Source organism: Haliotis cracherodii, unplaced genomic scaffold (genome assembly GCF_022045235.1).
Source record: "Haliotis cracherodii isolate W230 unplaced genomic scaffold, xgHalCrac1.p SCAF_6, whole genome shotgun sequence".
NCBI lineage: Eukaryota > Metazoa > Mollusca > Gastropoda > Lepetellida > Haliotidae > Haliotis > Haliotis cracherodii.
This window is the reverse complement of record NW_027266319.1, coordinates 35,536,192-35,548,615: the sequence shown is the minus strand read 5'-3', so window position 1 is coordinate 35,548,615 and position 12,424 is coordinate 35,536,192. Positions and strand designations below refer to the sequence as shown.

The 12,424-nt window shown below is 43.2% G+C and overlaps 1 protein-coding gene across 1 annotated transcript in view; it reads right to left on the bottom strand.

Moving 5' to 3' along the window:
• Nucleotides 1-6,164, bottom strand: part of LOC139445343 (protein rolling stone-like) — a 43,717-nt gene extending 37,553 nt beyond the window's left edge. The window contains exon 1 of the mRNA XM_071226472.1: nt 5,961-6,164. Coding sequence (XP_071082573.1) covers nt 5,961-6,164 — 204 coding nt within the window. The remainder of the gene's footprint in view (nt 1-5,960) is intronic.
• Nucleotides 6,165-12,424: the final 6,260 nt, after the last annotated feature.

The window sequence follows — 12,424 nt, the reverse complement described above, 5'->3', positions numbered from 1 at the left end:
ACACAATTACCCTGCCGACATCCACGGCTTATATCTATTGCCTTGTCTCTGTCCATGTGGCCTTCCATACACTCGGACTGTTCTACTATGGAATACCCTACCTACCCATAGTGCATGGCCACAAAATGGAATCTGTCTACGAAGCATCCAACTGTCCCTGTGTTGATATCTCGAATCAATTATTTTAATCTTTCAACACCGCACAGCCAACTGGAGCCTATCCCAACATCCACACAATATCAATTAATCGAAAATCCCCAAACAACATACACCCACACCGAATTCCAACGTACACCTAACCCTATCATAACACTCACCCAAATGCCACCTAAAATCCACCCACATCCCATCCTCTCCCCCCCACCCCACCCCATCCCCCACCACTACAAACACACACACACATCAACACCACCACAAACATCTACCGACACCCCTCATAACATCCCCACCCAAAACCCAACATCCATCCACACCCCACAACACACCCAACATCTACCCTACCACACACAGCATCCATCCGCTACCCACCAAACATCCACCCACACAACATCTACTATGCATCCACATCCCACACAACATCCACCCGAACCCGACACAACATCCACCGAACCCCACACAATATCCACCCGCACCCCACCAAACATCCACCCACACACCAATCAACGTATACCCACACGCCACACAACATTCACCCGCACCCCACCAAACATCCACCCGCACGCCAACCAACGTATACCCACACGCAACACAACACCCCATTATAATACCCACCAACACCCCAACCACACCACACCCAACCTCCATCACAACCTGCATCCCACACCCACCCACACCCGCCCAGGCACCATGCAAACCTCTGCTAACCCCCAAACACCCACCCCGTGTAGGCGTGCTCCAGAACGGACGTTCCCCTGTGGACCCAGCATCTGTGCACGACTATTTTTTCAGATACCCCATGTAAGTGTAGTCTACGAGCTTCAAAGACAAATGGAGCCTCCAGTCTCTAGCTTCGACAATTGAATCGCTATGATGAAACATGGTGTAGAGCCAAATCGATTTTATGCTGGAGACTCTACCTACAGTATGTCGGGTGAGGAACTTCTACAGCAGACACCTTCAACCCATGTCAGGTGGCGTCTCGACACTGTCACGGCTAACAAGACTACCGGCATCAACAGGTCCCGGATAATTGACAGTACTGATTAGTCCGTCTGGTGCCTGCCAGGCAGAAGGAGTTGGGAGGGAGGAATGGGGGTGGGGTGTGTGGTGTGGGGGAGGGGGGGGGGAGTCAGAGTGTGACTAACGGGGGAGGTTAAGGGAGTGCGTCTGTCGAAGGGCATGTAACCAGAGTACCGTGATGAAGTCACTGGAGTGACTAAAGATGAGTGTTTCGGACTCTCAGACGGTCAATATTGCACTGACATCCCTCGGTCACGGTGACTTACAAGGACTATGCGTTCATTATGAGCTGTAGATGGTGTGACTAGACAACGACAAACAACCTGTTGTCATAGAGTCTCTCTCAAGTTAGACACCCGAGCAATGGGATCAGGCTTGCTTTTGTGTTTGTCTATGTCAAGGTAGACACCCGTCCAGCGAGATCTGACTTTGCCATTAGTCTGTCTACATCAAAGTTGAGGTCCGTCCAGTGAGAGCGGACATATGCATGGGTGATAAGAAATGACATACCCCGAGTGTCAATTTAGTACGTCAAGGCACATAAGCTTTGCTTTGTGTCGATATCTCAACGGTCATATAATCGTATTCAGCTAATAACGGTAATGATCGTGACAGACTGAATTGCACCCACAGTGGTTAATTTGCATAAGGTTTTGGATAAATCCTAGGATTGATAGGTTTGAGCTTTTTTCTGACATCATCAGAATAAAGGATAATTTGATAAAATATTTATACCAGCATAAATCAATATTAGTAATTATTTTTTTAATTTATTATCATCATCATCATCATCATCATCATCATCATCATCATCATTATTATTATTAAATATTAATATTATTATTATTTTTATAGAATGCAGCACAGGGCCCTTGCCCTTCTACACGCAGCCCAGACAGCGAACAGGACTTCTCCCAGGAAGCGCTGCCTAGTCAAACGACACAGAACTTTTCGGAAAATGTTAAGACTCCCCAACACTGCAGCCTTCTGCATTACCCAGATTGTCAGAAGGGCTGTATTCCTGGCAGCAAACCCGGGTACTCTCCAAATGCCAGTCATCCACAGATTGGGACGTACCCAAACTTAAGGCACCGAGAAAAATGGGGAGTCGGACAACTTGGGACTTGGAATGCAAGCGTGACATTTCGAAAGTGACGTCCCCTTATTTGCCATGTTTTTTTACAGAATCTTGTCAATCAGATTAGTGTCAAAGGTGTCAAAGGGACAGAGAATTCAATGATATAAATTATTATTATTATTATTATTATTATTATTATTATTATTATTATTATTATTATTAACCGCACTTATCCAGGTACTGGTATTTGCTCAAATGAGGAGTATTTGTACCCCGACAAGTGGATCCGTATGCATCTTTCTCAACTCCCTGAGGAGTACACAGCCCAATCTGCCTTCGGGCGCTAGAAGGTTTTTACATCCACTTCACAAAATTAATAATTCATTTGCATGCGATGTTTCTTGCTTGAATGATTAATTTTGCACAAAATGAATATTCCAAGAGCAAAACAAGGCATTATTTTTATGAATATTTAGATTAACGAGCAAATTATATGCTAAATAGTTTTTTGGCGACCTTGATGGCGACGGCTTGCAACAGTGAGTACCACATGCTGCTGTGCACATGTTGTCTACAGGGGAGCTGCAACAGCATCAACAACCACAACGTGTTGTTACATCAAATACACCGGTTACTGGTATTTGCATGAAATCAATCGTTTTTGACTGAAGCACTCTCGTCTGTGTACACTGCAATCGTGTTTAACACATATTTACCCAGCTTACGTGCACCAACTTGATTTAGGCGAGTCCTGGGGTTTCAGCATGTATGAAATGTGTTTTCTCTGTGGTCATAAACTATATGCTTGTGGTTCCTCTGTGCAAAACGTGGTAAACAAATGTCACGATATTCATTGCGTGCTGGGCCTGGCTGAAGATTACAAGCGTGATTGTATCGGAGCGAGGGCAGGAGAGCTTGCTTCCACCCCCTCTCAGTATATAGAGGACGGACCAAGGTAGCGAACACAAAGTTTTGGATCTCGTGGTATCTTTGTAAATCGAACTAACGTGGGTGGAGATAGGAGTCGATGTAGCCTAACGGAGCTGGTATTGGACATGGTGGTGGTGGTTGCGTTGGTGCGTGTGCCACGTGTGCTGCGGACGTACATTTGATACGTGGGGAAGCGTTAAACTCGTGTTACTTGTGGAGCAATCGTACGTTTGGTACGTGGGTAGTGGTCATGCTTGTGGTATGCGTGTGAGCGTTCGTACGTTAGGTACGTGTGGTGCGTTCGTACGTTTGGTACGTGGGGAGTGGTCATGTTTGTGGTATGTGTGTGAGCGTTCGTACGTGTGGAGTGGTCATGCTTGTGGTATGTGTGTGAGTGTTCGTACGTTAGGTACGTTCGTACGTTTGGTTCGTGGGGAGTGGTCATACTTGTGTTATGCGTGTGAGCGTTCGTACGTTAGGTACGGGTGGTGCATTCGTACGTTTGGTACGTGGGGAGTGGTCATACTTGTGGTATGTGTGTGAGCGTTCGTACGTTAGGTACGGGAGGTGCGTTCGTTCGTTTGATTCGTCGGGAGGGAGTCAAGCTTGTGTTATGTGTGTGAGCGTTCGTACGTTAGGTACGTGTGATGCGGTCGTACGTTTGGGACGTGGGGAGTGGTCATGCTTGTGGTATGTGTGTGAGCGTTCGTACGTTAAGAACGTGTGGTGCGTTCGTACGTTTGGGACGTGGGGAATGGTCATGCTTGTGGTATGTGTGTGAACGTTCGTACGTTAAGAACGTGTGGTGCGTTCGTACGTTTGGGACGTGGGGAGTGGTCATGCTTGTGGTATGTGTGTGAGCGTTCGTACGTTAGGTACGTGTGGTGCGTTCGTACGTTTGGTACGTGGGGAGTGGTCATGCTTGTGGTATGTGTGTGAGCGTTCGTACGTGGGGAGGGGTCATGCGTGTTGTCCATGTGGAGCGGACAGAGAGGGGTTTAGTATAAAGGGTCTTGGACATAAAGGCATGGTAAAACGTTGTGGTGGAAAGACCCAGGGTCGTGGTGAGGGACTTCAGTTTGGTGCGTTGATTTTGGTAGCACAGGGAGGTGGTGTTAAAGGACCGTAGTTCACCTCTGCTTTGACGGCGTTAAGGGGTAGTGAAGTTGTGGAGAGGGTCCGTTTTTAAGTCGAGTATATATGTGGGAGGTTTGGTGTAACGGTGGGGAGAGGGTGGGGGATGGGGGTCGGGGTGGTGGAGAAGGCCCGGGGTAAAGTGTAAATAAAGGTGACCAGGGGGCACAAGTAATCTAAATGGCTCACGGACAGACTGATAAGATTATATGAACCTGTTTAGCGAATAATATATCAAAGGATGGACATTAATTATTGATATGGAGCGTGGAGACTAGCCTAACAAAGCAACCATATACCCGCCGTGGTCTTTGTTTTACAGATCAACTATCTTGAAAGATGTTGACATGAGCGTGATATAGGAATTAACATTTAAACCAGGACTACTTTCGAGCATTTGCGAGTTTCTCTCTGTGGGGGAAAGGAATTAGGGGCTGTTAGGAACTGAAATACCAACATGAAATCTAAAAATGTGCATAATAGTCTGAGCACATTTAAAACAATTTTGCTGTATTTGACATATTCTCCAAGATAACGTTTTGAGTATTATATTTGTAAAGGATGCTATTCTGTTGTAGAATGTATATTGTCATCTAATATTTGCTTTGTGAATTCAAAATATTCATTTAGCTGTTCAAAAAGACTGATCACATATTCTCTTTTCCTGTATATATCTACTTATTTTTAATATAAACATTTTCGTAGAACAAAACACGTTTGCTGTACAGAGTATGTCCGGCATAAGGACACTACGTGAAGAAAGGCTTTTTGTACATCAAAGGTAGACGTTTATGTGTGATGGATTCCGCGTAATGGGAACGTCAAGCTAACTTATAACGCTTAGGGAATGCTAACAAGACTTGATGGTTCCACAGGGAATGTGTATTGTTCACTGAACACCAAGCACGATGATTATGCTATTGCTACAGCTGCAATTTGCTGCAATTATCTTGCAGTGTGACCTAGATTTACAACGGCATTTGTAGTTGGTATTTATATACCAGATAAAAAATTTGTCCATTTCAAAAGAACCATTACAACCCCGTATTTCACAAAAAAAAGTTCACAATATTTGACAAAACATATGCATTCACATTATTCGTGTAGTCTAAGTACTAGTATGTGATAGTGAGTAGCAAGATTAAGAATGGTTTGTCGTGACCCTTGATATTTGAAAGGTTCTAGTATTTGTGAGTTATTTTAGCTGTAAAATAACAGTGAATACAAATCTCTGCTACAAACTTTTCTTTAACCTGATCTCAGATTTGTCTAATACCCTACGCCTAAGACGAGTTGCAAACATTAAACATGATTTAACGAGTTGAATTGAAGAATGGAAACCCAAGAAGCGTCTGTAGCTGCTCCCTGAGAATACATGCAAACAAGTCGTCATGTAACTTGGAGATATTTCGTTTCATGTAAACGTGGTAAATGATGCAAGCAAATGGGCTAGCTCCGGCAAACGGTGTTTGCATCGCCACTTGTCAATATTAACCGCATGCACGGTGCAACACAAGTGTGTAAAGACTTCTATCAATATACACTTGTCGTGTTCACTTACACTAGAGCATCACATAGTCTCGCTATTTTGTTCAAAGCTAGAAATAAGCGAATCATGATCAGGAAAATAGTTCCCTACCTGGGATGTGACGAATACTGGGGGATTTTCGTATCCTAGTCCAGCATTTTCCGATCGAAATTCACGCGCAAGACACTGCGAACAGGCATCCATCCTTACACGCGGAGTGTCGTCTGCAGACCACGCGTTGTCACAAAGCAGACGACATCTCAGCCTGCGCGTTACGTATGGAGCTGGTCGATAGACTGAGAGAGACTTGATCATAAATTATTACGCTGAAACCGCTTGTCACGTGACCGGCAATTCTACAAACTATGGTTCTATGTAGTGGAGTAAACGGCTGAACAGATATATCCTGGTAATAGGTACAATGAACGTTGTAAATAATTAAAGAGGGCTTTATGTGTTGGGGAGACGAAACAACGGCGTGTCCCTGGTTCAGAGTATTGATCCAAAAGACGAATGAACTATAAGAGCGATAGAAAATTAGGCATTTCAACTTGGAAAATACAACATAATCTAACAATCCATTATGGAGAGATGGAAGGATGGGATTGGTCTTGGGGATAACAATATGTTTGTCAGCCCTATACAAACACAATTACCGCTGAATTAAATCAGGCTGACGTTCATTCTACCAAAATGATTTGGGGTTTGAATCATGGAATTTGATAAAGGCCATGCTGAATTTTTTGTGAGAAGTTTTATTACTTTAACCGAAAGACTTCGTAATACATGCTCTTCTTTGAGTTGAGTTCCGAACTGCAGACTTGATAGGAGGTGAACGTTGATAGACTTTGGAAGGAGGTTGTTTGAGCATTTACACTCCTCCTCAAAATTACAGAGTGTGTTTGCATAGAAGACAGCAATAATGACCCCATGATGGACATTCTAACATTGACATATAATTATTTTAGACATTGCCTTTCCATAGGTTCCATAGTTAGGGTCAATTGAATAGTTTAATGGATTACTGAAAAAAAAATAATTTAATTGCACCAAATACGAAGAAACCGCTTTAACTTGTATACCTGTATATATTGTTTCAGGAGTCTTGTTTACGGTCAGAGCATACTTCGTATTAGAACTGAGGTCGTATATCTCGAACTATGATTTCGTCAAATAGTGGATGGTCTTAGTTAACGTCAATATATCCCCAAAAATAAAGTTCCTTAAAAATAGTTCAAGCAAAGACGGTCCTGCATTAACCACACCCAGGTTCTAAATGTCAGATTATTTCCAAAATAGTTTTCTTCAAATATTCCAAAGATATAAGTATGGAACAGATCTCTATAAGTGATTTTAAGAATCTAGAATTATTATAGAATGTTCTTCTCTGTATGCAATCATCAATGCTGAATTAACACAAGCTTCTAATAATAGCCAGCAATGACTGTACGGCTGACACAGGCACATGCGTCAGTGGCTTTCGCTTTGGATCACTCAGCTGACCATCGATTCCGGAACTGGAATGTGTCACTACAGGTGAAGTCACAAACAAGTACGCTCAGCGCGTGGAACCTTGACGTCGTGGGTGTTTGTGCAGGAATCCATTGGCCAGCTACTTGACAAAAATGTGAGGGACATTAGTGGTATCTGTTCAATTTAGATGGGTTTTTTATAATCATACCCTCTCGTAACGACAGTATCACGCCGGTTTGTAAATGCTCGTATCTAGGTCAGACAAAAGATTTTTGTTTGTTTTTTTGTTTAACGCCGCACTCAGCAATATTCCAGCTATATGACGGCGGTCTGTGAAGTAATCGAGTCTGGACCAGACAATCTAGTGATTGACATCATGAGCATCGATCCATGCAATTGGGATCGATGACATGTATCAACCAAGTCAGCGAGCCTGACCACCCGATCCCGTTAGTCGCCTTTTACGACAATCATAGTCGCCTTTTACGGCAAGTATGGGTTACTGAAGACCAGGTCAGACAAAACAGTGGTTGATAGCATGAGCAACGTGTCGACGGGACACGATGATGTAACCATCTTCGTTTTAAATGTCAATCATCATCCAGGCACTTCCCGTTGAATATATTGAGAATATGTCATGTGTCGAGTGAAATATCATGTTTCTCTCATCGTGTGACGGGGGGGAATGAGATATTTTAAAGAGTGGCGTCGTGAGAGAAACATGTTATTTCAAGAGACACATGGAATACCCTATTCATTTTGTACTTTTTGGTTTTCGTCTGCAAATGTAAAACCTTGAAACGTTCATTCTCCCTACCTCACACGCAGGGGTGTTCAACCACTCCTTGTAATTGCGACTCAAAAAGTAGTTCCGAGTTTGCAAAATCTTAAAAAATATGAATAAAAGTAATACAAAGTATTTGAGGTCACTAAAATTCTTTATCATACATATCAACTTCAACTAAAAATATTCTTGAAACCTATGAGACTGCTGTTGGAAGCGAAGGAATAAACGCTGGTCAAGTAACAAAAATGGCTTTGCGAAACGAACAGTTAAGTTCAATAGGAAATTTACGGTATATAACGAAACATTTTCAAGAGAATAACAAACGGCAAGAAGTGATATTTACTCCAATCACCATCTGTCATTATTTTGCCTTGTCAATGTGGAACTAACGTAAAAAGGAAGTCAACCGTTTGCGTACGGGCTAGACATTTACGATAAAGGGAGATAATTTGCGGGGAGATAACTCTTGTATGACAATAGTTCCGTCCAAGTGTTGTGCTCACTGCAATGAAAATATTACTTTTCTCAACTTCGGAAAACTCACACTAAAGTATATAATACGTTCTTGACGTCATTATTGAGGGGTCACGCAAATAGTTGGAGATAAAACGTCGCAATTTCAACTTCAATGAGTGCAGTGCAGTTGCAGCGGGAATGAACCATTTTTTACCCACACTGGCTGTTATCTGTTATAGTTTTTCTCCATCACATTCAATTTTGTACATATTATATTTTATAGACCATGTCCATGTTTCTAGTTCCAGTGTGACGTGGGCATAAAGTACGTGTTCTTTAACTATTAATTACATGGTAAACATACTCAACCTATTGACGCTTGTTGGCATAGTTGTCCACGTTTGACACCCTACATGCCTAAGTGACCCTTAAATAATGACGCTGAGTATACATGTGACTATGTTTTATGCATGCATTGATTTCATTTAAAACACCAGGGGCACGGGTGACCCAGTCGTCTAAGGCGTCGCGATTCGATGTGCAGAGTTGCGTCCCTCGGGCACGCCAGAAACCTATGATTGTGGGTTCGAATCCCGGTTCGCCCCGATTATGTTTCTAGGTTTGTCAGCACCATACCCGTGCTCGTGGGTTTCACCGAGGGGGTAAACGTCTGAGGCCTGTATCACTTCGGGCTTTCCTCCCACATTAAGCTGTGATATAACTGGAATACTGTTAAAAGCGGCGTTAAACCCAACTCACTAAAGAACAACAAAAAAACATATAATAGGCTTATCAAGTTTCGGCAGTAAGGATCCAATATCTGCAGCATGTGATATATAATGTCCAACAAATAGTTCCATATTGAGCATAATTATTGGTAGTAGATGCGTCTATATAGTTCCAGGGTGTCTGGCGCTGGGCTGAAACATTATGCCAAGACGGGCGATGTATAGCGGTCATTAACGGGTGCTAAATTCCTTTAGTCGTTGCGCGGTTTATGTAGTTCAGCCTTTGAACTTACATATCAAAGGTAAAGGCTGATTTCTCGAGTCACGCATGTTCTATGTAACATATTCGGTGAGCTCCGATATCTGGTTACATCTGTTATATATACCTTGGAAATATAAGATGTGGGAACCGGAGGAGGATTGGAAGCATTGATGACGGCTTGACCCCATGAGGATGGTCAGTCGGGAGATATCCCAACCCCTGTATTGTAGTCCACGCTGCAAGGTCAGCTTCATCATATCAATCCAACAGACCAGGATTCCCAAAAGGGCTGTTAACTCCCATGATGTATATTTCTTCACTGCAATGTTATGCGCTCGTGCTACCAGAGGGGCTCAGCGAATCAGTTATACGTTTCAAAGTGAAGCACCAGTTCAGTATCAAGTCAGGATATCCAAAGTAAATTTAGCTTTTATTGAATGGAAATATATTATGATGACAATGTAGATAACAGGCTTTCGTTGGCCACAATTTTATTTGAAAGAATAGCGTGTTACAGCAAAACAAAGATTTATAGCATAACCATGATATCACTGCTTCGTCTCGAGGCCTCTTCTTATGCCCAAAGGTGTTGTCAATGTCTAATATACCAGACACTTTATGCAATTCTAAGCCTTCAGTTCAGCTAATCTCAGAAATGTTAAATGTACTTACTATTAACGTTTTTATTTGACACCATTGCGTGATCACATGTGTAAAGTTGTGAAAACATCACAGTATACAGATGGAAGTGCCCCGTATGCTACCTATATCATAATTGACTCCATCTTCCACTGAAACCCAGAACAAAACTTCCGGTGACTATCGGGTTGTGTAATAAGAAGGATTGTAAAGAACCCCGACCAACCTGATCCCTTTTCCAATAAAATTCAAATAAGTACTACCGTGAACTCTCGGGTTGTGCAATAAGAAGGGTTGTAAAGAACCCAGACCTCGCTGACTCATTCCCATTATAACACGGATAAGTACTTCCGGTGACATTCGGGTAGCACTATAAGAAGTATTTAAAGAACACTGCCCAGCTGACCCATCTCCCAATGAAATCCAGACAAGTGCTTTGGGTGACTCTCGGGTAGCACTATAAGAAGGATTTAAAGAACACTGCCCAGCTGACCCATCTCCCAATGAAATCCAGACAAGTGCTTTGGGTGACTCTCCGGTAGCATTTAATTATAAGAAGGATTTAAAGAACCCTGCCCAGCTGACCCATCTCCCAATGAAATCCGGACAAGTGCTTTGGGTGACTCTCGGGTAGCACTATAAGAAGGATTTTAAAGAGCCCCAACCTTGATTACCCATCTCTAAATAAAATCCAAACAAGTGCTTCCGGTGACTCTCGGGTAGCATTATAAGAAGGATTTAAAGAACCCTGCCCAGCTGACCCATCTCCCAATGAAATCCAGACAAGTGCTTTGGGTGACTCTCGGGTAGCACTATAAGAAGGATTTAAAGAACCCTGCCCAGCTGACCCATCTCCCAATGAAATCCGGACAAGTGCTTTGGGTGACTCTCGGGTAGCACTATAATAAGGATTTAAAGAACCCTGCCCAGCTGACCCATCTCCTAATGAAATCCGGACAAGTGCTTTCGGTGACTCTCGGGTAGCACTATAAGAAGGATTTAAAGAACCCTGCCCAGCTGACCCATCTCCCAATGAAATCCGGACAAGTGCTTTGGGTGACTCTCAAGTAGCACTATAAGAAGGATTTAAAGAACCCTGCCCAGCTGACCCATCTCCCAATGAAATCCGGACAAGTGCTTTGGGTGACTCTCCGGTAGCATTATAAGAAGGATTTAAAGAACCCTGCCCAGCTGACCCATCTCCCAATGAAATCCAGACAAGTGCTTTGGGTGACTCTCGGGTAGCACTATAAGAAGGATTTAAAGAACCCTGCCCAGCTGACCCATCTCCCAATGAAATCCGGACAAGTGCTTTGGGTGACTCTCGATCGGGTAGCACTATAATAAGGATTTAAAGAACCCTGCCCAGCTGACCCATCTCCCAATGAAATCCGGACAAGTGCTTTCGGTGACTCTCGGGTAGTACTATAAGAAGGATTTTAAAGAGCCCCAACCTTGCTTGACCCATCTCCCAATGAAATCCAAACAAGTGCTTTCGGTGACTCTCGGGGTTGTGCAATAAGAAAGAACGTAAAACAACCTCGACCAAGCTGATCCATCTCCCAAGGAAAAGTACTTCTCGGGTTGTACTATAATAAAGACTGTCAAGGCGACATACCTTGCTGACCCTCCTAGCCAATGCTGAATGTAACTGTCAGTGAGACAAGGGTCAATCGCAGAATTCACCATCTGTGCTGAGAATAATGAAACTAATGGACACGTGGCTAGACAGCGACACCGGAGCAACATGGTAGGCCAAGTCGCTCAGTGGTACAGCGGGAGGCATGGGGCCAAATGAAGAATCGTTTACTTCAGAGAGCTGTGGCATTGATACTCCTATAGCTCAATCAATATGCTTCACAGTTAGGGGCAAAATTGACCAATGTCGCGGTCGAAGGCGCCTAAACTTGCAGAGCAGAGTTGCGTCCCTTACCTTTACCAGAATACGCTGATCGTACATGTGGTCACCGATACTTATATTTGGTGTGTCCGCAGCATATACATGTATCACCCCTTGATATACACATGTATACATACATCTGTGACTGGAATACATGTACACATGTACACATATAACACTGCTTGATGTACACTTTTATAACTGTGTCTGAGATTAACATATACGTATATCACTGCTTGGTGTACATGTGTATACACACATCTGTGACTGGAACACATGTACACATATACACATATAACACTGCTTGATATACACTTTTATAACTGTGTC